This window comes from Lissotriton helveticus, chromosome 1_1 (genome assembly GCF_964261635.1).
Source record: "Lissotriton helveticus chromosome 1_1, aLisHel1.1, whole genome shotgun sequence".
In the NCBI taxonomy this organism is placed as follows: domain Eukaryota; kingdom Metazoa; phylum Chordata; class Amphibia; order Caudata; family Salamandridae; genus Lissotriton; species Lissotriton helveticus.
The window spans coordinates 737182083-737208774 of NC_136057.1; the positions used below are offsets into that span (position 1 = coordinate 737182083).

At 49.3% G+C, this 26692-nt stretch overlaps 1 protein-coding gene across 1 annotated transcript in view; it reads left to right on the top strand.

Annotated features, from left to right (window-relative positions):
* LOC144816539 (uncharacterized) overlaps positions 1 to 4740 on the top strand; it is a 1138385-nt gene extending 1133645 nt beyond the window's left edge. Inside the window, exon 14 of the mRNA XM_078674268.1 lies at positions 4278 to 4740. Within this exon, the coding sequence (XP_078530394.1) occupies positions 4278 to 4382 (105 nt within the window). The 3' untranslated portion in view covers positions 4383 to 4740. The remainder of the gene's footprint in view (positions 1 to 4277) is intronic.
* Positions 4741 to 26692: the final 21952 nt, after the last annotated feature.

The window sequence follows — 26692 nt, forward strand, 5'->3', positions numbered from 1 at the left end:
GGGTGCCGTGGTCAAAGTCTTGCCATACTCATGAGTGTATTCGCTTTGGCAAGTAGGATGCGTGGAGGGCAGGTAGCCCAGCTATCTCTAACAGCCCAACGGGGGCACAACCATCTCAAGGGAAGATAGGCGCCAGGGTGGCTAGTAGGAAGAAAGAGAGTAGGAAGGTCAAAGAGGCCTACTGACAGACAAAGCGGAGGGGGGGGGGGAAGGAGGGGGAGGTTCGATGGAATGGCGGGTATTGGCAGCATGGCGGGGGGTAGGGTGCAGGGGGGCGTGCGTGTGTGTGGTCGCAGCCGCGGTGTGTAAGGTGATCAAGGATGTAATCTGGTCGGGTCTCTAGGGACAAGCGCGTCCTCGAATAGGTGCAGAGCGCGGAGTCTAGTGGGCATGTGTCGCGCATATTCCACAGAACAGAGATGACGCACCAAGGGCTCCCAAACCGCCTTGAAGCGCACATCTTGCGCCTGTAGACGCGCCGTAAGTAGCTCCATCGCTAGGACCTGCCAAAGGCGCACAAACCAGGCGGCTATGGGAGGTGCCTCCGCTCGCTTCCAGTACAGGGCAATGAGTTGCCTAGCGGCACCTAGCATTTGGAGTGCCTTGAGCGTAGCAGGACGTATGCCAAGTAGGATCACGCTCACTTCCTCGGGCAGCGGGAACCCCAACACCCCTTTGATATGGCTAAGCACCTCCTTCCAGAAAACAGTAAGGGCCGGACACGTCCACCATATATGCACGAAGTCACCAGTCGCAGATTCACATCTCCAGCACTTCGGGGAGGCGGTGGGGAACATCTGACTAAGGCGTAGGGGGGTATAGTACCATTGCGTAAGTAGTTTGTAAGCGTTTTCCCTCTGTGGAATGCTGCGGTATACCTTGGGTATATCCCGCCACAGTCTGCTCCATTGAGAGGGAGTAATGTCTACGCCCGTCGCTAATTGCCATTGCCTCTGATAGGGGTGTGCAGGCGCCAATATAGGATGCTGCAGAATGTAATATATCTGGGAGATCAGCCTCTTCAGTCCCCCGAGGGAGCGCGCCAATTTCTCAAAGGGCGTGTATGTTCGGGTAGCCGCTTGGTACATTTCGTCCCCGGCAGTCCAGTGGCGTAGCTGGACGTGTTGTAAGGCAGCCTGCGGCGGCACCCGAAATTCCTCCCTGCAATCCATCCAAGATTTGGGCATGCCCTCAAGAAATAGGTCTCCAGCTACTCTACAGTCCCCTTGAATCCATTTATCAAACGCCCGAGTCCGGTGGGCCGGGGGGAACTGCGGATTCCCCGCTATCGGGGTGTGTGGGGACGGGAACGTGGTCAGACCTCTAGACACGGCTATGTTATCCCAGATGTCAAGCACCGTTTTCGTGGGTACTGCAAGGTACGCACTTCTCGAGCGTGCAGCTCGCGGAAGCCAAGGCAGGTCCCATATTGTACATCCAGTGACCGCTCGGTCCATGTGGAACCAGTGTTTATCGCTTTCGCGTGCGCCCCATTCCACCACGAATCGGAGATGTGCCGCCCAGTAGTAGTGCACCAAATTGGGACAGGCCAGGCCTCCTCTGTCTCTTGGTTCCATGAGGACCTTTTGTGAGAACCGAGGGCGTTTCCCACCCCAAATAAAGGATGTAATCTCCCGCTGGAGGGCCCGGATACAGTGAAGCGGTATAGGGGTGGGTAGACATTGGAATACTTAGAGAATTCGGGGGAGGATCGACATTTTAACTGCGTTGAGACGCCCCAGCCAGGACATCATCAACGGTTTCCATTTCCTAAGGTCCTCTAGCACAGCTTTACGACACTCTGCCCAGTTTACCGAGGACCAGGAGTCCAAGTGGGGGGTAAGGGCGAGGCCCAAGTATCTAATATGGCTCTCCGCCCATCGATAGGGTACGGACTCCTTCAGGGAGAGGACGTCCGCAGTAGGCATCGTGAGGTTGAGTGCCCAAGATTTGGTGTGGTTTATTTTGAGGCCCGACGCTCGTTCATACAGACAGAGTACATCGTGGACCGCTGGTAGAGACGTGCGAGGGTAATTTTTTTTTTTATTATTAAGGGTTTCATACGTAAACTTCCTCCTCCACATACTCCTGGTCACCCTCCTTTACTAGGTAACTTTTAGAGATTAGGACATTCTGCTTCACGCCTATACAAATTGTTAGAACCAAGTTAGGCCTCCCTATCTAGGAGTATAATAAGGAAGTGACAGCCTCTTAATTCACCCTCTTATTCTTTTCACTTCACAGATGAAGTTTGGAATAGAATTTGGCAATCAACATTCAGGGCAAAAATTTCTCCAGCGTTGGCCCAATCTTGATTCTGGTCTACACATAAGACATATTGGACCCCCTCCAGACTCTACAAATTAGGCCTCCTTACTTCTGATGCCTGTTGGCGTTGTGGGGAGGGCAGGGGATCCCTTGAACATATGTTTTTTACATGTAAGCTAACTCACCCCTTCTGGGGCAGACTACAAGGTACGATAGGACACATTTCAAGATCCCTTTTAAGCTCGACTTCCTGACCATAACCCTAGGTAAAATAGCCTATCCACATCCTTTATGGATCCACATCCTTTAAGATTACTCGCACAAGATGTATTATTAGACTTGATTCTTGCTCTTGGAGCAAAAACTATTCTCTCAGAGTGGAAATACACATCAGAGATCCTATTCAATAAATGGTGAAATTTGTCATGTACCACTAGAGGTGCTGATAACATGATGTATACAAAATTACATAACACGTCGTCTATAGGATTTTTTGGATATTTATCTGCAGAAGTTTAAACCACCCTAAATGGTGTCCTAATATACAGTTTATACGTGTAGTATGATTTCTTGGCGAATTTCATCAACCTTATTGTGCACTCCAATCTTTTCTGTTTCTCCCTGCCCCTCTTTCTTCTCTTTCTTTCGAACTGTCTGCCTTTTTTTCATTTCAGTTATTAGGCAGTGCACTCACCTCTGAGTTTAAATGGACAATTGATTATTTTAATGAGTTGCCCACTCTGTTATCTTTCAGGATTGTGTTTACAATTAATCATATGCCGTCTTCATTCGTTCAGGTTATATGCTATGAAATGTACACATGACTACTGTATTGTATACTTGGCATGGTTATGTTTACCTCGTGGACTTTACTGTTGTTTTTTTTCTTACATAGTTTGCGCTGTGCATTTTCTTTTTTGCTCAAATTTCAATAAGAAAAGTTGTAATCAAAAAAGTACATGCCCAACCTTTTAAATACACTGCACCCTGCCCTATGGTATGTTTAGGGCCTATCCTTGGGGTGACTTGTATGTATTAAAAGCAAGGGTTAGGCATGTCAAAAAAGTTGATTTTGCTAGGTCGAAATGGCAGTCTAAAACTGCTCACACAGGCTCCAATGGCAGGCCTGAGACCTGTTGAAAGGGCTACTTAATTGGGTGGCACAAAAACTGCTGCAGGCTCAATAGTAGCATTTAATTTACAGGCCAGGGATACACATAGTACCACTTTACTGGGGACTTGCAAGTAAATTAAATGTGCCAATTGGCTGTAAGCCAAATTCACCATGTTTAAAGGAGAGAGCACAAGCATTGTAGTACTGGTTAGCAGTGGTAACGTTCACATAGTCCTAAAAAGCCAACAAAATGGGTTCCGAAATTAGGAGGGTGAAGGCAAAGTGTTTGGGGATGACCCTGCAGAGAGGGCCAAGTCCAACACACATATACCTTGATTTAGTCAAATGCAGGGCAAATGAGAGAACTATTACTGGGAGGGGTGGAATTCATGATCTGAGAAATATGCATGAAGATATAGAATTCCACAGAAATATTCTAACAACTTATTCTGCAGCCGGTTAAGGACGATACAGCCTTTAGTGAGCAGTGAATAACCCTATTGACTTTAAGCATTGCCCACTGCCCATCCCATCAGTGTCTGTAACAGATGCACAATGCAGTGTTGTTTCTTCCCTTGTCCTCTCACACTCTTCCTTTGACTGCAATAGAGGGACCTACTAATGTAGGTCTGATGCCCAGGCTGAAGCTACGTTTGCCAAAAACACAATCTAGTAGAAACCATTTGTAACGGGAGAACTGGAATTTTCATCATGAATATGTTTTGACCTCCATTGTTTCTGTACTGCTTCAGATTGTACACTGTATCTTTCACTAAACGTTGATCTTCTCTAAGGTAGTATTATTGGATTCATGAATGCAGTCCAACTCGCTAAGTGCTGTTTGACATTTAGTTACTTTCTGTTTGGTAAATAATTACTAATGGTTTTCTTACAGACTGTGTCCATTCTGGAGCAACGGCTGACTTTGACTGAGGATAAACTGAAAGAGTGTATGGACAATCAACAGAAAATAGTTTTCCAGATACAAGAAGGAGAGTAAAAAGTGGCCTCGGTATAAAAAGGGAAAAGACAATATTTCAAGCAAATGTGCCTGCTGCTCTCCCTGCCTGATTCGCAGATCCACCTACTAATCACTGGTACCGTGGGGTGCGTAGATAGTGGTGTGCACTTACCACCCCACTCATGTTGCACCCCTCGGAACAGGAAACTATGAGATTCCTACATGTTTCACTCAGTGTGGCATGTTCCCATGGAGTTTGTGCTGAAACAGGATTGCTGGCACAATTGTAATCCGGACCACAGGGTTTAGTTTCCAGTATTACTCTATTTAATCGTTAAAAACCAAATGTACAGTTTAATGTGTACTCATTTATAATTAAATAAGCAGTTTAGACTTATCAACTTAGTTTTCGTAGTATTTATTGCCTTGTTAAAAACCAATTTGTGCAAAAATTCATGTACTATTTGAAGGACTGCAAATACTAAGGGGCCGATTTAGAGTTTGATGGATCGGCTACTCATTCGCAACAGACAGCCTTCCCCGCCATACTGAAGGTCCGCCCGCCTCATTTAGATACGGGCGGATATTCATTATGTTGACGGCAGACTACTCCATTTCTGCCACTGACATCAACCTCTGACGGTCGACAGAGTAAGGGCCGCTGGAAGTCTGGCCACACGTCTACCCTCCCAATTTAGAACAGGTGAACACATGGCCAGTTTTCACTGCCCGTCACTGGCTGGCAGTAGAAAGTGCAAAATGCCTCCATAAGGGAAAACTCCAATAGTGGGGGAGGGGGGTTGCATTGATTTTTTTTAATTTACAAAACAAAGTCCTACTTCCGAGTTTTGTTTATGAAAATGAAAAAAAGTTTAAGTTTGCCGTGCAGCTCCATAATGTTGATAGACATATATGTCAAACATGACGGTAGTTCCTGCCAATGCTAGAGATGTCCGTTGGGCCAGTGGACATCTCAGATTTGGCAGACGGGGACTCAGTCAGGGCAATGGAGTACTTTATTCCGTCTCCTTAACGGAGCACACACCCATCCGCCAAACTCTAAATTAGGCCATATATCTTTCCAGTGGTTTAATGGGGAGCAAAATGGAAGTCTGCCCAGAGGTCCAGTGTTTATATAATATTTAATGAAATGAGCAAATGCAACAGGAATGCTGTCAATAGGTTACTATATAATAAAAAATGCCAACAAGGGAATTTGTTCTGAATTTGAATTACAGACGTTTGCTCACATATATATTTGTGTTTTGATCAACTCAATTGAATTGACAACACAAGTGGATGTGAAGGAAAAATTTATTTGTTTCTTACCCATTTGTTTTTTGAAGAATTAGTTTTTTCTTATCCATTGTAACAGTACCCTTTATTTAAAACAAATATATAAAAAGATATTGTCAACCAAACTCTATACCCGTGTAGCTTTTCTTCTTTAGTATTTCACTTACTGTGTCCAAAACCTATGGGACAAAACACAATAACAACAGGTTCAATTCAATTGAGTTGATCAAAACACAAATATCTATGTGATCAAACGCCTGTAATTCAAATTCAGAACAAATTCCCTTGTTGGCATTTTTTATTATATAGTACTGTAGCCCAAGCTCGCAAGGGTTTATTGGGTATCCCACCTTGTATATAACTATGTCAATAGGTTACATCAAATTATATATCTAAACCTACCGGTGAATATGCAAGGACTGGTATTGAGTTAAAGAGAAGTCCATGAAACAGTAAAGGATGCTTGTAGGCATAGCAAGGAATATTGTAGAGAATAGTTCCGTGATGGATCATTTTGCACACTGGTCTTAAGGCATTAGCAGTGTTGGGTATGGTGCACCATTTGACTCTTAGCAGTAAAGGTAGTGTTTCAAAGATGCTTTAGATGGCAGCTATTGAAGTTGATTGCAAGAAATACAAACTTGAAAACGAACCTATAGGACTTTGTGACCCGTTATGCACCAGATTTTCTGGGTGATGTGAGTTGAATTCTGACAGACATTTTGCGGACGGCAAAAGTGTGAACTGTTGGAAAATGTAGTAAAGAGATCAAGGATACAGGAAATGAAAATGCGTGATATAAAAGAGCCAAGTAGAATTTCCTTCTCCCACTCTTGATTTTTTATTGAATTTCCCGAAGGTCATTGGTTTTGTAGCCCACAATTTAGTCCAATAACAGTCTGAATTATTGAGCAGCAGACATGTAGAAGTCCTCAAAAGTTAATATTCTTCACTATTAGAAAACATACCTACCCCTTTACAAATGTTTATCCAGATGAAGGACATACAAAGCGAGATGCCACCCTAACGTAGTTTTCGCACATAGTGTAATAAGCTCTTTATTCCTGTAGAATGGCTTACCTTTCTTGACGAAATTATGGAAATTGAATTTCTTTAATATTTAGTGGGCCGACTGGAGCCAGGAATTAGATAAAAAAAGCAAGCAAAGTTCTTTTGAATCATCAGTTTACTTAGCAGTCTATCTTTCTCCAAGTTAAGTGTTTCACGTAGTTTCATTTCAGCATTCCACTTTGCTGTTTCTGCCGCGCCCATCCTGATGGTTTTTTTTATTTGACTAATAACAAATGGGTTGGCCTTGAGCCTGTTGCGTCATATGACGTTGTGGTCTTTAGATTATATAGGACCAGAATACAAGCAGAGAAATTCTACTGGTTTAACAAATATTAACCAAGTCAATATTTATCATTAGACAGCATTAATAAATGAATGAATTCTAAGACAGGTTAAAGTCAGTGCTTGTGACAGGGTTCTATGAGGCTGCGAGGCACATACAAAGAGGCACACATGGATGGATGGAATTTAAAAGAGACATACAATTGGCCTTCCTTATGCTAACAATTTCGAAAATAAATCCGCTTTACCGGGGCAGTAACTGTCAATATCCTATGAGTACCACTATTATGGATCTGGTGTTATTCGCCTGTCTAACGGTACATTACAAATGACAAGTATATTGATACATATTTGACCGTCCGTCTCCTTATTTAGCTTGAGTCATGCTTGCAGGAGTCTGTTTGGCAGGAAATCGTCTCCATATTTCTTCAGATATGGATAACTGGTCAACCTTTCAAGTCTCTCATTATCCAGTTCCTAGTGACATTCATCTGTACATATAGGATTCCTAGATCTCCAATGCTGTAATATTCACAAGGTGGGTGACTGTCAAATTTGTGGCGTAACACCAACATCTATGGTTCATAAGGTCAGCAATTCTTGAAAAATCATGCAATATCACTATGGAGGAATTTAGATAAAAATCATACCTACTCGCAGTTCTCATCTCTGCCTGTAGCATCCGTCTCCCAGTAGGTTCTGAGCAAGGGACATGTCCAGAAGATATGCAAAATGTCTCCACCCTCCCTCCCATAATGCCAGTGGTTTGTATCAGGGATTACATAAAACTGATGCAGTCTCTGCAGTGTCCAATGCCATCCTTGTAATAACTTAAAAAAATGTAGTTTCAGCCTCATCACTTGCAGACTTTGCACCCGGTGCCCCAGAGGAGATTCACGTTCTTTTTTCTGAATTGTTTATACCTAATCTTTATGTCAGAACACACAAAGCTGTTTTGCAGTAGGGGCTGAGAATAGGGGACCTATTATGGCTCTGTATAAACCAGAAACAACCCCACTGTAGTTCCCCATTTCCTAAAGAATGAGTCAGTTATGTGTGCTGGAACGTCATATATACTTAATATGTCACTATTTTTTGGATTAAAGCCTCTAATAGCCTTTTCAAAGTTACCCCAACTGTCACCTAGCAGCATGCTGCCCCTCTCCAGTTAGATGTGAATGTCTCTCAGGAAAGGGAACAAAAGGTCCTTGGGGCAAAATATGTGACCTCCTTGTGACAGTATGGCCTGAGGCATATGCCCATCAACTGCATAATCTTCATAGGGACATACTCTATCTATCACAGGAAGATGTAACTCACCACTAGGCCTGCCCTTTGCATTCAGAATGTCACCAATAGCAGGGGAGGGAGAACCTGTTTCAGTGCTGGTGTGCAGGTGGAGTTTCTCATTTCCCCGGGCCCACCCCATGGGAGTGCCCAGACCTGTACCAAGGGAAGAAAAGGTTCTGCCATGTTGGAATTTGGCAGAGTAATGTACTGTGGAAATGTTTAGGGACAGAATCCCAGCCCCCAGGTAATGATGTTAAAATCCGTAGGTTTACCCCGTGGAACATTTTCTACTTTAGGCACCCACAAGCTAGTGCCAGGCATAAATGTGGCACCACTCTGGACCCTTCTTCAGAACTACTCTGGATCTGTGGAAGTCAGAAGAAAGACACCACCTGCTGTTTAACCCGTGTAAAGAGACCTCAAGGTCTGAATCTGTTCCCACTTGTACCCAGGACAAAAAAAGTGGACTCCAAGGGTTAGAGGACCCTAAGTGGCACAAAAGCTGTAAGAATACTTCCTTGTCCAGAAGCCCAGCTGACCAGTTTCAGCTGGATTTGGCTCGGACCCTAGTGGTGGCATCTGGGAGAGTGAGTCCTAACCACCAGGTGGTGCCCACAAGTGTCTTGTCCCTTGACTGGTGTTGGAGTGTACTCTTCTGACCCTTAAAGCTGCAAAACTGGACACTTAGAAACCTTTCCAGATTTTTCCTTCTGCAAACTACCGGGTACCAGGACGGCCGTAGAAGCTTCCAGTGTTTAATCGCCGGTCAAATACAATTGCCAACTTACAGAAAAGTTTTGAAGTAAGAACGTAGGGGAACTTCACCAAATCTGATGTCAAACAACATTAGACCACTGATAAGCCCTTCCTTGGTACAGCGTCCAGGCTTCACCCACTCTGAGCCTTCCCGCAGTCTGTGACAAATGTGCCAAGTTTCCTGGCTGAGTCAAGGCACCCACTGAGGACCCGCGCTTCACCAGGCTACTGCCATTGAGCTTTCCTTTGAACTGGCCTGGAGCCTTACCCGCTGATGACCCATCAACGATGACATTTGTTCAGAAGAAAAGCTTTTCACCAAGACAAACCTGGACCCTATTTCCAGCAGTAGCTTACGGTTGACCCTAACTTTTGCCTTGGATCTGATCTAGAGTGATCAGAACCCCTTTATTGGTGCATGGCACTTTCAGGCGCTTATTTGACTTAAAACTTCTAAAGATGATATCTCCGGTTGACTACATCTGTTTTTTGTGTTTTCTGTTCTTAGTTTATTGCAAGTCTTTAGCGTGTCATATCTTTCAGCATAAACAATTACTAGAAAAAGGCCTTGGCACCCTTTCACCTACTTACAATGAGAAGTTACTTATCAGTCTTTCATGAAACGTTGTATATTATACAAAGCAACCAATGAAGCAACGGATTTGATTGATATGAACTAATATGAATACATTCAACACATTTTATTATCCTGTCGTAAGGATTAATAACGTGAATACATATTAATCAACATACATATTTAAAAAAATAGGGTACACCTAGAAGGAAATAGCATAATAATCATAATTTCTGGTCTCAGATGCTGTCAAGTTGGTGTCTGCGTTTGCAGAATATTGCAAGTGCCTTTATTCTGCCTTCCCCTGTTGAGACGTGAGGTCTCAAATCTCCTAATTTGGGACCTGTCAGTGCAGGTCCTACCTAATCCAGAGATAATATACCTCTCACTGACAATGGAAGAAATGGCTGAATGGACTGCCCAGATGAAATCTGGCAAGATGCCAGGCCAAGGTCGCCTCCCCCTGGAGTTTTTAAAGACCTTCACACTATGAACACCCTATCTCTAGCTCAAGTTCTACAATGTGGTGCAAACTGGTTGCATTCTGGAAGTTCTTTGTGGGGCCATAATTGCAGTTGTATTAAAACTAAGAAATCCTTTTGATTTTTGTGCCTCTATTACCCAGTCGTTCCTGTTAAGATTAAGGCTGAGAACTTATTCAAGGTCCTTGCGAAGCAATTGATGTCTGTCATCGATCCTGGTCCATCGAGACCAACATTGATTGATGCCAAACTGAGGCAAGCAACAGTATCTTCAGAAGGTAAACCTGGTTCTTTCCCGAGCATAAACGTTCACCTGTCTTAGTGTGCTGCTCTTGGTGGACTTCGAAAAAGTCTTTAATTTCCTATATTGTGGATTCTTCCTGCAGGCTCTGGCGAAGATGAATTCCGATCCACATTTTCTGACTTGTATGAAAACTGTCCAGGAACCCATGTCCCGGTGTATAAGAAAATTGCATGTGTTCTGACCCATTCTCTATAGTGCAGGGCACCAGACAAGGGTGCCCACTCTCACCTTTGTTCCTTCCCTTTGCAACAGCATTCTTTGCAACTTGTATAAGGAATGACAGCCAGTTTTAGGGATTTTATTGAAGATCATGTATCGCTTCCTGCCAATGATATGAGCCTGTTTCTCTGATATCCACGTTCGACATAGCAGAGACTAAAGTAAATACTAGAGCTCTATTAAAGGCCGCTGGCCCAATTGTTAACTGAGAGAAGTCTGTTGTTATGCAGGGGTGTGTAAGAGAATTAGCAGGTCAGTGACAGTCCAAATTATATGTTCAAACCCAGAGCTTTAAAGTCCAGGGCATGTATTGCAAGTACCCTGCCCATCTCGAACATGGTCTCATGACTCCTTTATGTTCTCCAGAATTGCCCGATTGAAATTCCTCACTGGATCTTTGAAATTAATCTAATGCTCCCACATGATTTCCTATGGACAGGTAGATAGCCTAGAGTCTCGTTGGACAATTATGTCCATGCTGTGTATGACAGTGGACTGGGTAGGCCAGACATGTGATTTTACTAGTAAGCATCACTTTTGGCCATCATAAACAACTGTCTCTTTGGCACTAAAGATGGCCTTTTTGAAGAATATACCCTCCGTGGCTTCATGTACGGTTCCACATTGCCTTTCTTGCTACCCCAGTGACTTGGTTGGCTCTCACCAGCTGTCGTAAACTACGCCAGATGTAATGAAAGGGCAAACATCCCGTGTCAAGGTACCTGGTTGGGTCACTCTGCGAGTTTGAGTGGTACATAATGTGGGATCTAACGGTATTCCCTTCTGGGCAATTCTCACAATTTCCCACAGGGGGCCTCATTCAGTGCCACTTGTAGGAGAGATAATTATTACACTCGAAAAAATCTAACTTTAAGTTGCGAATTCATCATGTGCGATAATGATTACATATTTCATATCTGTAAGTGCCTTATGAAGACTGTTATACTCACTTAGTAGGTTGAAAAGATCTTCAGTGACTCTGAAATAAATTGTATGCAACAAATAATATAGGACTGTTCTACCAGCCACCATATTGATTGTACCTATCTGAAAAAGACACGTTAGTGATAGGTTCCTTACCTTAGAATATCCCCAGGTGTCAGACTGAATCCGGAAAGTTTTTCTGCTTAGCAGTACCCCTGCGCGCCAGTAGGTGGCGTCCTGCGGCTCCACGTCCGTCACTGGTGTCGTAGGCGCCGAGATGACGTTATAGAGAGTACTTAGGCGCCACACATGTGCGCTGACATCAGTTCTTTCTTTTTCCGCGCCCAAAGTGCAGATCCGGATTGAGCACGTACCTCGGTAATTTTTTTGACCACTTTTTGGGACTTTTTGTTTCCTCATCTTGTCTCCTGGTGCACGTAATATGTCGGTGGCGGACCCCCATGATGTATGCCTCTACTGCCTGGAGACCAACCATGATTCCCGGGCCTTGCGAGAGCGGCGCCGGAAGTTGCTGGAGGCCCGGCACTCCTCTCACTGCCGCTCTGGGTCTAGAGACCGTTCGCGGGACTGGAACCTTCGCTCTTCGGGCTCTAAGTCTTCACCTTCAGATTCCGGTAAGCAACGCCATAAAAAGAAGTGTGTTCGCTCTCCGACATCCCCCCCTCGCTCCTCGGAGACAGACGAGGGAGACAGGGGCTCCGCACCTGCGGCTCCTCCGGAGCCTGGGAGTCCCACGTCTACCCGCCATGCCCGGAACCGTCGGCGACTCCCGACCAGTGCAAGAGTTTCTTGCTGCCATGGACTGCCTTTTTAGGCCTTGGGCTCCCGCCGGCGCACCTGCGGACCCCTGTGTCCAGATCCTGTTGGCCCCGCTGTACCACCTCTGGCACCGGCCCAGAGCCAATGGATCCAGCGCCACTGGCTCCGGCCCCGGCGCTGCCCTTGGCTCCGGCCCCTGTGCCATCCCTGGCTCCGCCACAGGAGCTGCACTGGGTGCTGTTTATCCCGCTCCTGCCCCGGTTCCCGGACCATTTTGTTCCGGCCTGGGATCCACATTAGGAGGCGGCTCCAGCTGTCGCCATTACCGCTTCCAGCGCCGCTGATCCCCTCTCCGGTTCCGGTCCTGCAGCTGCGGCCAGCTGCTTCTACCTCGGAGCCAGACGAGGACTGGGACGGCTCCGAGGACCCCCTTGCGCAGCAATGTGACTCTGAGCAGGATTGGGTAGATGACCTTCAAGATGCGGGTGAATTTGATGTGTCTTCTGACCCGGGGTTTGCCTCCCCTCCACCTACTATGGAGGAGGGCGCTTCCTACACTATGGTGTTACGTCGGGCTGCAGAGGCTCTCTATCTCGACCTCCCTACAGTGGCCTTTAAGACCAACCTCCTTACGGAGGTGCTCCAGACGGCGTCTACGTCATCGGAGCCACTACTCCCTTACAATGAGGCCCTTACCAAAGTCCTCTGGGGCACTTGGTTGCGGCCGGCCTCGGGAGCGCCGGTGGATAAGAACGTCGCTAGGCGTCATCGCACAGCGCCTGGTGATCCTGCCTTCTTGACCACTCATCCCACGCCTGAGAGCCTGGTCAATTAGGCCTCGACTTCGCAGAGTGCCTTTCCCACGGCTCCGCCAGATAAGGACTCTAAGAGGCTGGACCAATATGGCAAGAGGTTGTTATCCTCAGCCAGCTTGGGGTTGCGTTTGGTTAACACTGCCTGCTTGTTAGGCTGCTACTCACAAGCTGTGTGGGATTCCGTAGCCGAGGTCTTGCCTCAGTGTTCTGAAGAGGTCCAGGCTGTCCTTTCCCGAGCGGTTGCGGAGGGCAAGAATGCAGCGAAGTTTGCCATCAGGTGTGGTCTGGACACCGCTGATTCGTTGGGCAGGGCGATTTCCACGACTGTGGCGTTGCCATGCCTGGTTGCGATCTACCAGGTTTTCGCCTGATGTCCAGAGCTCGCTCATGGACATGCCCTTCGATGGCTCCCGTCTCTTTGGTGACAAGGCTGACAATGCCCTGGAGCGCTTTAAAGACTCGCGGGCCACGGCCAAGTCTTTGGGTCTTTCCACGAAGAGCCCTGCCACGTCTGGGTTTCGTTCCTTTCGTGTCCAGGGTAAAGAACACCCAAGCACGCTCCTCCACTAAGCCTGTGCAGAACCAGCCCCAATGTGGCCGCGGCCGTGGCTTCCGCAGAGGTGGGTCTGGTGACAAGCGAGCGGGTCAGTCCACTTCCACCCCCGCTGCTTCCGCCTCTAAGCCTTCCTAATCCGAGTTTCAGGGAGCACCCCACGCCGGTGGGTGGCAGGGTAAGTCACCACCTCCACCACTGGCGTAAGATTACCTCGGACAAGTGGGTGCTGCAGATAATCTGCCACGGTTACTTTCGCCCCTTTCTGTCCCCCCCTCCAGCCATGCCACCTCAGTTCCACCAGCTGTAGGGGGATCATTTGGCTCTTCTCCGTCAGGAAGTCACGGCCCTGCTGGCCAAGGGGGCCATCAAGTGCGTTCCCGATCAGGAAGTAGGGAGTGGTTGTTATTTCCACTACTTCCTGGTCCCCAAGAAGGACAAGTGGGTCCTGCACCCCATCTTGAACCTCCAGGACGTAAATCGCTTCCTCCGGAAGGAGAAGTTCAAGATGCTGACTCTGGTTGAGGTCCCGGCTGCCCTGGACCCTGGAGACTGGATGGTGGTGTTGGACTTGCAGGATGCCTATTTTCACATCCCCGTCCTGCCGGTCCACCGGCGCTACCTGCGGTTCACGGTAGGCCAGGAGCATTTTCAGTTTGTCGTGCTCCCCTTCGGCCTTACCAGTGCCCCTTGGGTGTTCACAAAGGTGATGGCGGTTGTCGCAGCTCCTCTGCGCAGGCCGAGGGTGTCAGTCTTCCCCTTCCTCGATGACTGGCTGTTGAAGGCGGGCTCGCCCCAACCAGTCATCACCCACCTCCAGACTACGGCCAACCTCCTGCATTTGCTGGGGTTCTCCATCAACGTGCCGAAGTCGCACCTGAGCCCCTCTCAGAAGCTCCCATTCATCGGGCTCTTCTGGATACGATGCTGTTTCAGATCTATCCTCCCGAGCAGCGAGTCTGGGATATTCAGGCTATGATTCCACTCCTTCGGCCTCTATCCCGGGTTTCAGTCAGGATGACCTTCTGGCTTCTGGGCCTGATGGCCTCCTGCATCCTGCTGGTGACACATGCAAGGTGGCATATGCGGGCTCTGCAGTGGGACCTGAAGTTCCAGTGGGCACAGCATCAGAGCAACTTGGCCGATCACGTCCAGATATTGGAGGGCGTTGCGCGACAGTTGCAGTGGTGGCTCACAAATCGCGATTGGGTCAGTGGCAGATCCCTCTCCCTTCCCCAACCGGCGCACACAGTGGTGACAGATGCGTCCCTCCTGGGATAGGGAGGCTACTTGGGAGAGGCGAAGATCAGAGGCCTCTGGTCTCCGGCGGATTCCCGCCTCCATATCAACCTTCTGGAGCTGCGGGCGATCTGGCTTGCACTGCAGGCATTCCTTCCCTTTTTCCGGGGAAGTGTAGTGCAGAAGTTCATGGACAACACCACCGCCATGTGGTATTTCAACAAATAGGGCGGGTGGGTTCCTGGACCCTATGTCAGGAGGCTCTGCACCTCTGGACATGGCTGGAACATCAAGGCATTACCTTGGTGGTTCAACACCTGGCAGGGTCTCTGAATGCCAGGGCGGACGAACTCAGCCGCCGGTGCTTGATGGATCACGAATGGCATCTGCACTCGGACGTAGCGCAGGGTCTCTTTCAGCAGTGGGGAGAGGCTTGGTTAGATCTATTCGCCACAGAAGAGAACGCGCAATGTCATCAGTTCTGCGTATTGGAATTTCCAAGGCGGCACTCACTCGGCTACGCTTTTCGACACGAGTGGAGCTGCGGTCTGTTGTATGCCTTTCCGCCTATACCACTTCTGCCCAGAGTGCTGAAGAAGATCAGGCGCGACCGGGCCCAAGTCATTCTTGTGGCTCCAGACTGGACTCGAAGAGTTTGGTATCCCAAGCTACTCAGTATGAGCATCGATCCCCCAATTAGTCTGCCTCTTCGGGAGGATCTTCTGTCGCAGCACCTGAACCTGTCCAGCCTCCACCTCCATGCGTGGATATTGAGCGGCAACAGTTGACACCTTTTGATCTTCCTTCCGAAGTCTGTGATGTCATTCTGGCAGCCAGGTGTCCCTCCACCAAAACGGTGTACGCCTGTAGGTGGAACAGATTTGTGGCATGGTGCACAGCTAACACTGTGGGTCCCCTTTCTGCCCCTCTTTCTGAGGTACTTCTGTTCCTTCTCTCTTTGGCCCAGCAGGGCTCTGCTCTGGGCACTATCAAAGGTTATCTTTTGGCCAACTCTGCCTTTCTACGGCTTCCAGATCAGCCATCTCTTTTTAAGTCCCCGGTTGTTAACTGTTTTCTTAAAGACATTACGCATACGTGTCCACCAGTACCCTTCATAATGCCTCAGTGGGACTTGGATCTTGTCTTCACTTTTCTGAGGTGCGCTCCCTTTGAGCCCCTTCATAACTGTCCCTTAAATCTTCTTACTCTCAAGATGGCTTTCCTGATAGCTATCACCTCTGCCAGAAGAGAGAGTGAGATCCAGGCTCTTTCTTCCAAACCTCCTTTCCTTTCTGTTCATCCTGACAAGGTCGTTCTAAGGACCAATTCTTCTTTCTTGCCAAAGTTTGTCACGCCCTTCCACATCGGGCAGACCATCACTTTGCCCACTTTTTTCCACCTCCTCATCCTTCCAGAGAGGAAGAGAGGCTCCAACGTCTGGACCCAAAACATGCGCTTGTTTTCTATCTGCAGCGTACAAAGCAGTTCCGGGTGGATGATCACGTCTTTGTTGTCTACGTGGGCGCCAGAAAAGGTCAGGCCATGCACAAACTGACCATCTCCTGGTGGGTCATTCTGTGCATCAAAGCATGTTACTCCTTGGCCAAGAAGGAGCCTCCTGTGGGGCTGCGTGCCCATTCGACCAGGGCAACTGCAGCCACTACTGCCTTGGGACGTGGTGTCCTCTTGCAGGATATTTGTCAGGCAGCTACTTGGGCCTCGTTGCACACGTTTACCAAGCACTACTGCCTTAACAGTCAGGTCCGGAGAGACGGCTTCTTTGGCCGTTCTGTGCTCTGTGACTTTCTGGTGTAATCTTGTTCGCAGACCCTCCACCGGGGTTGGTATTGCTGGGGTATCTATTCTAAGGTAAGGAATCTATCACTAACGTGTCTCTTTCAGATGCACAAGTTACTTACTTGTGTAACGATATATCTGTAAGAGACATTAGTTAGTGATAGATTCCTTACCGCCCCGCCCATCCTCCCCGTTCTGCAATTTTATTATTAGGGTTAAGGTCTTCCCCTTATAGGGCCCTAATTTTTTGCACCAATTGTCAGTATCTTGCATGGCTCTGCATTTCAGCCCAGAATAGTTGTGTACAGAACTGACGTCAGCGCACATGGGTGGTGCCTAAGTACTCTCCGTGATGGCATCTCGGCGCCCACGATGCCAGTGACGGACGCGGAGCCGCAGGACGCCACCTACTGGCGCGCAGAGGTACTGCTAAGCAGAAAAACTTTCCGGATCCAGTCTGACGCCTGGGGATATTCTAAGGTAAGGAATCTATCACTAACTAATTTCTCTTATAGATATATCGTTACACAAGTAAGTAACTTGTGCTTTAAGAACGTTGCTGTCAGTGGTGTTTCCAGCTGATATAGCATCCCTTGGAAAGTCAAAATACGTTTATCGTCTCACTTCGAGTCACCTTGTGACTCTATAGATGAGCTCTTACAAATATTACACATGAACAGTTGTTTAACCTGGGCTGAGCACATTTATCTCGGATTCTGCAGCGTAGACAATGTTCTTATTGTATAATAGAGGAACCAATTGCGCATGAACAGTATGGACAGCTTTAAGTTTGTAGTGATTACAGTATATTTACCAAGCCATTTTGTGTGTATTTTGTCAACTAATCTAGAAGTGGAGAAAGTAAGCCCTCCTACTTATTTTAAGGTGGCTGTACTTCGCGGCGTAGCGTGGGTGGGTCTAAAGGAGAATTTGCCCCAGGCGCAAAATTCTTAGGGGCCAAAACTTTAAAAATAAAAGAAGAAAGATACTTGCCTTGCCCCAGGCACTGGCAACTCACACTACACCGTTGGCTGTACTTCTTCCTTTCCAGTTCTCTGCTCCGCCTCCTTGGGCAGAAGCTTCAGTCACTTGCACGTACTCCTCTTCTATCGATGAGAGAGAGCTTGCACTCTCGTAGTAGTGGCGGGAGCCTTGTCGCCCTTGCTCAGGCTATTTTTCTCTCATGGATCCTTTAGTGACGGAGCATAACTTGGCTATGTCATGTCAGGGAGTAAGAAATCTCAACATCAGCTTTCTTGGATGGTGCTTGCATGGTGTTCATTTGAGTAACCAGCCGCACCTCTTAGATTAAACTAAATTGGGAAGAGTCAACACGTAGCACTTAGCTTTTACCAGCTTAATACCCTAGGCTGAAAGTTGTCAATCTTGGGAATGAAGTGGCTAGGGTCCTTCTAGTATTGTCATTTTCGGTATCTTTCAGCGCTATGTTTTCTGAATTTGTCTCCTATGCAATATAGATATTTATTATGTAGGTCGCTGAATATGGAGTTTAATGTGTACTGAGGTTGCCTGTACTGAAACTTATTTTTTGCATTGATTACACACTTAAAGTAATACAAAATAATCACACAAAAGACAAAAAAAGTATAAAAACATGTTAAATGGATTACTGCTCAACAGTTAATGCGTCCAAAACTGGCAACAGAAATGTTTTTACTCTAGCTTACCCTACTATTTCTTTCCCCAGAGTAAGGTGGAGGCACATCAAATCACTAACATGCATTGGCAATTGCAACTGGACCATTCGTTCTGCAAGGCTGTGAGCTGGCAATTTTGCATCTGTTACCTTTGTTATTCCAAGACTCATCTTCTATTCTACAGTTCTGATGGATACATCTTCCGCATATTTCTTACTTTCAACCATGACTCTGCCTGCGGGACGTAACAGAGTTTGTTAGACGCTCATCAGCACAGCTTCAGAGCTATCTCGGTGCTTCTCTGATGAATTCCTCAGCATTTTAGAAGCGATTAGCATAAATGTCTCCGCTACAAATGTTGGTGTTTAACTCTTTTGTAAATGCCTCAAGATAGTGTCCTTTGTCGTATCCACATGACCTCTGTACGTTATGTTTATTCTCGGAACCTGATGCCACAGCCTGCAACATCTGTGATTTAATGTACCCAAAAGCCATCTGGGAGATGGAGGCCAAGCTATTTTTTTTTTAATCAGGGCTGTAGGGAAATGACATAGACTTCCTACACTCCATCAGGTAAGCATCCTTATCGGGGAACAACCCCTTGATATTCTTCCAAAAAGCACAAAAACGTCATATAACGAAGAAATACATTTCTTTCTGGGCAAATGGCCCTACTCCAGGGACCGTTCGGAGTGTGTGACTTTAGAGAAGTTCCTGAAGTTCAAAATAAGGAGGCTGGAGTTCTTTCTTCTCCATCGGCTGAACTTGTGTAGGTTGATATGCTGAATTTGTTCAGGATGGTTCCTGTACACTCTGGGTAAAACCCAAATGGTGAGACTGATCCTGCGGGTTTGGAGAGTCCGGAAGCTTTAACCCCTACATATCCCCGATGCAACGTCTTCACAAGCTCTGGCACCTAGGAAGTTGAAGCCTTCTCCCTTTTGTTTGGGGGCATTGTTAGACCTGTCAGCCTTAGGGTGGTCTTTCCCAGTGATTTTTTTGCCCTTGCCTCATTTTTCCCACCTACTTTTTGCTGGCCCTTAGGTCTTCGGGCACCTTTTCATAGCAAATCTGTGTTAGGGTGCAGGTGCTCTCTACTTTCAACATGGCTGCCACTGGCCCCTGCTACTGCAGCGTGGTCTTTTTAGTGTAGCACCCTAGTTGCCAGGAGCAGGCTGGGTCCCCATACAATGTTGCAACACCAGCCACCCAGCCCCTGTCCATAGTTAGAGTGGGGAAGCTCCTGGAACCTTCCAGAAGGAAGGCGGACCTGACTTTTCCCGCCTTAGAGAGTGGTCACCTGACCTGGGCATATATAAGCCAGGGAGGGAACTTTTTCCAGTCAGTTAGGGCATCACTGACCTGGGGAACCCATGCAAGAGTTTTAGGCGGGAGGGCCTAGTGAAGAACCTATGCTACTGCGAGTGACAGGATCTAGGTGCTGCCTCTTAAGCTGGGTGAGGTGTCCAAAGCTAGCCCCCTGATCTGGCCCAGTGGTAGGGAACCCCAGGGCCCATCTGCAGTGACTGAGGAGAAATTCTTCAAGCCCTCAACTCATCACCCCCCCCCTCTTCAACCTCAAGAAACAAGCAACTAAGGGCGCAGAACCATCCAAGCGCCAAGAAACCTACTTCCTGGGACCAGGTACTGGACTGAGCTGCCCTGCGCATCCCCTGCCTCCAGCTGGGCCTACCTGTCTCCCCCTGACTGAACTGAGTGATAAGCGCTATGATTTGTCCCCATCCTGCCTGCAAGTCTGACTGACTAACTTTCAGAGCGCTGTAACCTGCCCTCCTGCCCAGCGCTGTGTCAGGGGCTGCCTGCCCTGAGCTGTCTGTGCCCCCGTGACTCCAGCGCTGAAGCCCCCTCAGGGATCATCCTGGTTGCGAGGCGCTGCAATTGCCCTCACGCGCTCGCCTGACTCGGCGCTAGCGCTGTACCTCAGCTCCCCCAGGCGCCTGAAGAGGCCCCCACGTCATCGCGGCATCAGCGCCGCCCACGCGACGCCTCTAAAGCGCGGCCGGCCTGCCCTGGGGCTGCCCGCCTTCGCGTTGTGTCCAGCGTCACCTTTGACTCCCCTCGGCGGTAGAGGGCCGCCGCATTGACACTGACAGGCCGCGCTAGGCCTGAAGCCGCCCTGGGCCTACACCACGTGACGGGGGACGCGAGCCGCGTCATTGCCCCCGGAGTCACGCAGCGATTGGCTGCCGCCCCGCGCCTCGTCCCTCACACGGGGAAGCCCAGGATCGCTGAGGAGGGGGCCGTGGAGCCTTAGAGCCCCCTCCGCTTTGCCCCGTATGCAGCACCCTCGTCCCCAGCGCCGGTGCCCTGAAGTGGCGTCTGCACCGCGCTGGGTCGAGTGAGGCCTCGAGAGGGTCAGAACGCCCTCTCCCTCCCCAAGAACCACGCAAGGGCCCCGGAGGGCCGAAGAAGAGAGGTAACCCCCTGGGGAGGAGGGCGGTAGGCCGAGTGAGGCCCGAGGTCGCCCCTCCCCCGGGGTTCACTGTGACTGGGTCCTGTTGGCCCCCTTTTGAATGTGCCTCACTTTATCGTTTTACCTGCATATTTACAAGCCTGAATTACTCATCGTGACCATATTTACAAGCCCGAATTATTCCTCGTGTATCCTATTTACAAGCCTGAAAGGTGCATCGTGTACTGTATTTACAAGCCTGTACATGAGAGGGAGAGTCACTTCACTGTACTGAATTTTCTTGCAGAGGTGGACTTCCATAACATTCTGTTGATCTGATCTGGGTCGCAGCCAACCCGTATTCACAAGAAGAAAGGCTTGTCACGAATGACTAAAGGCTGTGTTCTTTGAAGTTCTTTGTTAGACTGATGAGTACTTGCTGATATGTTTTATTCCTTTATAGGAGAAGCGTCCATGAGAGCTTTGATGTGCTACTTAGATGCATTATAATTGTCGCTTCTTGTAGGATCCTCCAGGTTTAGACCATTACCCCTTTGCCTGTCCAAGAGTCTGATGCGACAGGCGGGGTTAGTTAATGTTTCACTGCATAGATGAGCTGGCTGTAGTTTTAATGAAAAGCCTTACTGAAATGCTTACTCTTCACAGGAAATGCAACCTGCACGTGATATATGAAATGTCTTAATGAAATGCTTATTTGAAATGCTAATGAATTACCAATGCCTTGCTCGAGCCATGCTACCCCCCGGAGAACTGGCGGTCCCAGTTCTTACATTGGTGCCGAGCGGTGGGATCCAGGACCTGTAGCTACCTAACACCCTCCAGTGGGACGGACTGTGCTGCAATTAATTGGACACCTATCGTGCTACAAGCAAACCCAATTGCTCACCACTGTCTAGCCTGCAGCAAAGTGTGTTGAACCAGTATTGTTGCCTACGTCCTAGAATTTTTCTTCCAGGTTATCTAGGTCCTCACCTGACAGAATGGAGTTCCAGCTGGCTGACCTTGATAAGTACACGGCAGTGCAGTTAAGGGAGTTTTGTCAGGGGGTGGGAGTGCCTGTGGGGGACGAGAGCTGTAAAAGAAGAGCTCCGTACCGCCTTAAGGGCATGGGTAAGGGCCCACCCAGAGGAAGAAGAGGATGGGGAACAGGTCACACACAGGGAGGTGGACACTCAAGAAGAACCAGGCCTGCTCAACATTGACATATCAGACAATATATTGCCAGGAAGGCGTTCCGGGGCAGGGAGCAGTGTATCTAGGGAGGGTGTGTCACCGCAGGAGTACGAGGACAGGAGGGAAGAGAGGCGATTGAAGTGGGAGCTTGCAAAGTTAGAATTAGAGAGAGAAAGGGAAGATAAGCAGTTTGCTTTGGAGAGAGAAAAATTAGCATTGGAAGATAGGAAGTGGGCGCACGAGCTTCAGCTCAAGGAAATGGAACTGAAAGCATTGCAGTTGAGTGCGCCAGGAAGTCCTAATGGTGGCAGTGTACCAGAGGCTCAGCAGGAGCCCAGATTCTGGTTATCTAAGGAGGTGATAGCGAGCTACACCAAGGGGGATGACATTGCCAGGTGGTTGGAGGCATATGAAGTGGCCTTGACTGCCCAAGGGGTGCCTGAGAAACACTGGGGAGGTGGTTTGTACCAGTATATACCTCCTGATGTCAGGGACTCACTCCTGTATTTGGAGAAGGCAGACCAGTTTAGGTACTCCCCCATGAAGGAGGCGCTTATCAAACATTTTGGCCTCAACCCTGAAAGGTATCGCCAGAGGTTTCGTGGCACCCATAAGCTGTCCACGCAGAATTGGGTGGATTTTTTTGAGTATGCCCGAAAGGCTCTGGATGGTTGGGTGCGTGGCAGCGAGGTGCGTGATTTTGAGAGCTTGTATAACCTTTTTTTGAGAGAGCACCTCTTGGATAAGTGTTTTCCGGAGTTGCGCCAACATTTGGTGGACCGCAAGCTTACTGATTCCTGTGAGCTCGCGGAGGAGGCGGATATTTGGGTTAGCACCCGGGTGTCACACAAGGGCCCCGGGGGAGATGGCCCGAAAGGTGGACAGGGCGCCCCTCAAAAGAAAGAGGGTGGTGATAAAAGAACAGAGTTCTCACGAGGCCCTCAAACTAGACAGTTTGGGAAAGGAGTATGTACCCCACCTCAGAACCGTTCCCCAAAACCCTGACAAGAGTCAGCAGCCAAAAGTGGTCCGGTGCTATGAGTGCGGAGAGGTCGGACACTACAAGGGAGACCCCCAGTGTCACAAACGACCCCCAGCCCCCATTGGTGGCAAGAGTCCCGGGGTGGCTAGTATAGCGCTTGGGTTAGAGCTGCCCCTAGATAGGGAAGGGGAGTGGACAGGCCTGACCCTGGTTTCACTCGGGGATAAGGAGATGGTCCCAGTGACGCCCTTACCATCGAATACTGCTAAATACCAGCAGAGGGTGAAGGTCAATGGGGAGGAGGTGGACGCTCTGAGGGACACAGGAGCCAGCATGACCACCGTAGTGAGGCGGCTGGTGTCCCCTGAGCAGGTTGTTCCTGATGTGTACCATCCGGCCGTGTTGGCTGACGGCAGAATGAGCTACTATCCCGTGGCTCAAGTTCCCTTTGAATGGGGAGGAGTGTCAGGCCCGTTGAGAGTTGCGATCAGCCCTGCCTTGCCTGTGGACTGTCTGCTCGGTAATGACCTCGAACATACCACCTGGAAGGAAGTGGAGTTTAAGGCCCACACTGAGATGCTGGGATTACCAGGGTGGACGTGCGTAGTCACGCGTTCCATGGCTGCCCGGCAAGAAGCTCAACCCGGGTTGGAGCCTGAAACAACGGCCCAACCCACTGTCGGTCCAGAGGAGAGTGTTGTGGAAGACACACCCCGTGTGACGGATGGGGAGCCCGCGGAGGTAACCCCGGAGTCCGTGGAGGTGGATTTCGTTCCCGTGGGGGATTTGCCGACCCTTGCCGAGTGGCATGTGGAAGGCCTACCCGGGAGGAATTCTGTCGGGCGCAGAAGGAGTGCCCCACGCTTGAAGGCATGCGGCGACAGGCCGAAGCCCAAGCGGTGAACAAGGAGACCGGCAACTACCACGTGTATTGGGAGGATGGCCTCCTGTACAGTGAGCCAAGGGTTCCGGTGCATGGATCCTCGAGGGCCTTAGTGGTCCCCCAGTGCTACCGAGCCTTTCTGATGGAACTGGCGCATGAGATACCTCTAGCCGGACAACTGGGCCAGGACAAGACCTTTGCGAGGCTAGTTCCACATTTTTATTGGCCTAGGATGAGAGTTGCCTCTGACACGTATTGCAAGACCTGCAAGACTTGCCAGGCCCGTGGCAAGACTGGGACCAAGTTGAAGGCCTCATTGGAACCACTCCCAGTGGTCGGGACCCCTTTCGAGCGGGTCGGTATTGACATCGTTGGGCCTTTGGACCCTCCGACCTCTGCGGGACATCGGTTCATTCTGGTGTTAGTGGACCACGCCACTCGGTACCCGGAGGCCATTCCTCTGAGGACCGTTACTGCACCTGTAGTGGCGCAGGCCCTGATGGGGATATTTACCCGAGTGGGATTCCCCAAGGTCGTGGTGTCGGACAGGGGCACGAATTTCATGTCGGCCTACATGCAGGCCATGTGGAAGGAGTGCGGGGTGACCTATCGGTTCTCCACTCCTTACCACCCCCAGACTAACGGGCTCGTAGAGCGCTTCAACAAGACCTTGAAGGGGATGATCCGGAGTCTTCCAGAAGACCTGAGGCGGAAATGGGACATCCTCCTCCCTTGCTTGCTGTTCTCGTACCGCGAGGTACCCCAGAAGGGAGTCGGGTTCAGCCCCTTCGAATTGGTCTATGGCCACCCCGTTAGGGGACTCCTCAGTCTGGTCAAGGAGAGTTGGGAGAAGACTTCGAAGAAGCTTCCCCGGGATATTGTCAGCTACATGCTGGCATTCCGCAGCCAGATGGCTAAGCTGTGGAAGGAAGCCTCAGACAATCTGGAGGCTAGCCAAGCCGTCATGAAGGAATGGTATGACCAAAACGCTCGGACGGTGGAGTTGGATACTGGACAGAAGGTGTGGGTCATGGAGCCTGGGGAGCTTAGTGCCCTCTAGGACCGTTGGACTGGTCCGTACGAGATTGTGGAGCGTAGAGGCCAGACTACCTACGTCGTGGACTTGAAGACCCCCCGACAGCCCCACCGGGTGCTCCACGTCAACCGCCTGAAGCCTCATCATGAGCGATCAGAGCTTGCTCTCCTCATGGTGACTGATGGGAGCGAGGAGGAGGAAAGTGAGCCTCTTCCTGACCTTCTAGCGGCTCAGGAGAAGGATGGTTCAGTAGAGGGAGTTGTCCTATCTCCATCCTTGACCCCAGAACAACAGAGGGACTGCCGCCAGGTTTTGGCGCAGCACGCCTCGTTGTTCTCCCTCACGCCTGGAATCACACATCTGTGTACCCATGATGTGGACACAGGGGACAGTCCGCCAGTGAAAACCAAGTCTTACCGGCTGTCCGACAAAGTAAAGAACAGCATCCAGGGTGAGGTGACCAAGATGCTGGAGTTGGGAGTAATCGAACCCTCCAGCAGCCCGTGGGCTAGTCCGGTCGTGCTAGTGCCAAAAGCGGCTCCACCGGGCACCACACCAGAACTTCGGTTCTGTGTGGATTATCGGGGGTTGAATTCTGTCACCAAGACAGATGCTCACCCGATACCACGGGCAGACGAGCTGATTGACCGGCTGGGAGCAGCCAAGTACCTCAGCACCATTGACTTGACATCAGGGTACTGGCAGATTGCCATGGCCGAGGGAGCAAAGGAGAAGACCGCGTTCTCCACCCCCGAGGGCCACTTCCAATTTCGAGTGAAGCCCTTCGGGCTCAAGAATGCTCCGGCCACCTTCCAGCGGTTATTATTATTATTATTATTATTAAAAGATTTTGTAGAGCGCGTAGTCACCCGGGGGTATCCCAGCGCTAAGAACCCTACCCCAACCTGTCAGAGAGCCAGGAAAGGAGGGGGACTGAGGAAAGGGACGGGGAGTTCAGTAATCCGGACAGGCGGGTTTCATTGGGGAAAGAGATAAGTTTTCAAACGCTTCCTGAAGCGAAGATAGTGAGGTTCGTTTCTCAGGTCGCGGGGGAGTGCGTTCCAAAGGCGTGCGGTGTGAACTGAAAAACGCCTTCCGCCTGTGCGTGCCTTCCTGAATCTGGGGGCGATGATGAGATTCTCCGTGTCCGATCGGAGGAATCTGCAAGATTTATAGGGTTTGATAAATTTTCTAAGAATGGGAGGGCCTTGATTTTGTAGCAGTTTGTGCGCTAGGCACAGGGCCTTAAATTTGACTCTCTCCCTCATAGGGAGCCAATGGAGGAGTTTTAGTGCTGGTTTGGCCGAGTCTCTGGCAGGAGTCTTAGTGAGGATCCGGGCAGCAATGTTCTGAATTCTCTGAAGTTTGTTCATCGTTGCTTCTGGGGCGCCCAGGTATATCACATTGCTATAGTCCAGCCTAGAGATTATCAGGCCTTGAATTAGCAGTTTTTGCGAGTTGGGGGGCAAGAGGGGCAGGATATTCCTCAGTGATTTCAACAGGCCAAAGCATGTCCCGGCTACTTTTTTTGCTTGCGAGGAGAACGAAAGGGTTGTATCGAGCCACACGCCCAGGCTTTTTACCTCTTGTTTTGGTTCAGGGAGGGGGCCCAGTAAGTCTGGCCAGATGTTCGGGGGAAGAGTGATTCCTTTCTGGCCAAGAAGAAGGACGTCAGTTTTTGCTCCGTTCAGTTTTAAGGCTGAACTGTTCATCCAGTGTTGGACCTGCGTAAGGCAGTTGAGTAGATCTGCTGGTTTTTGGCTGGGATGAGATAGTGATACAACTAATTGTGTGTCGTCAG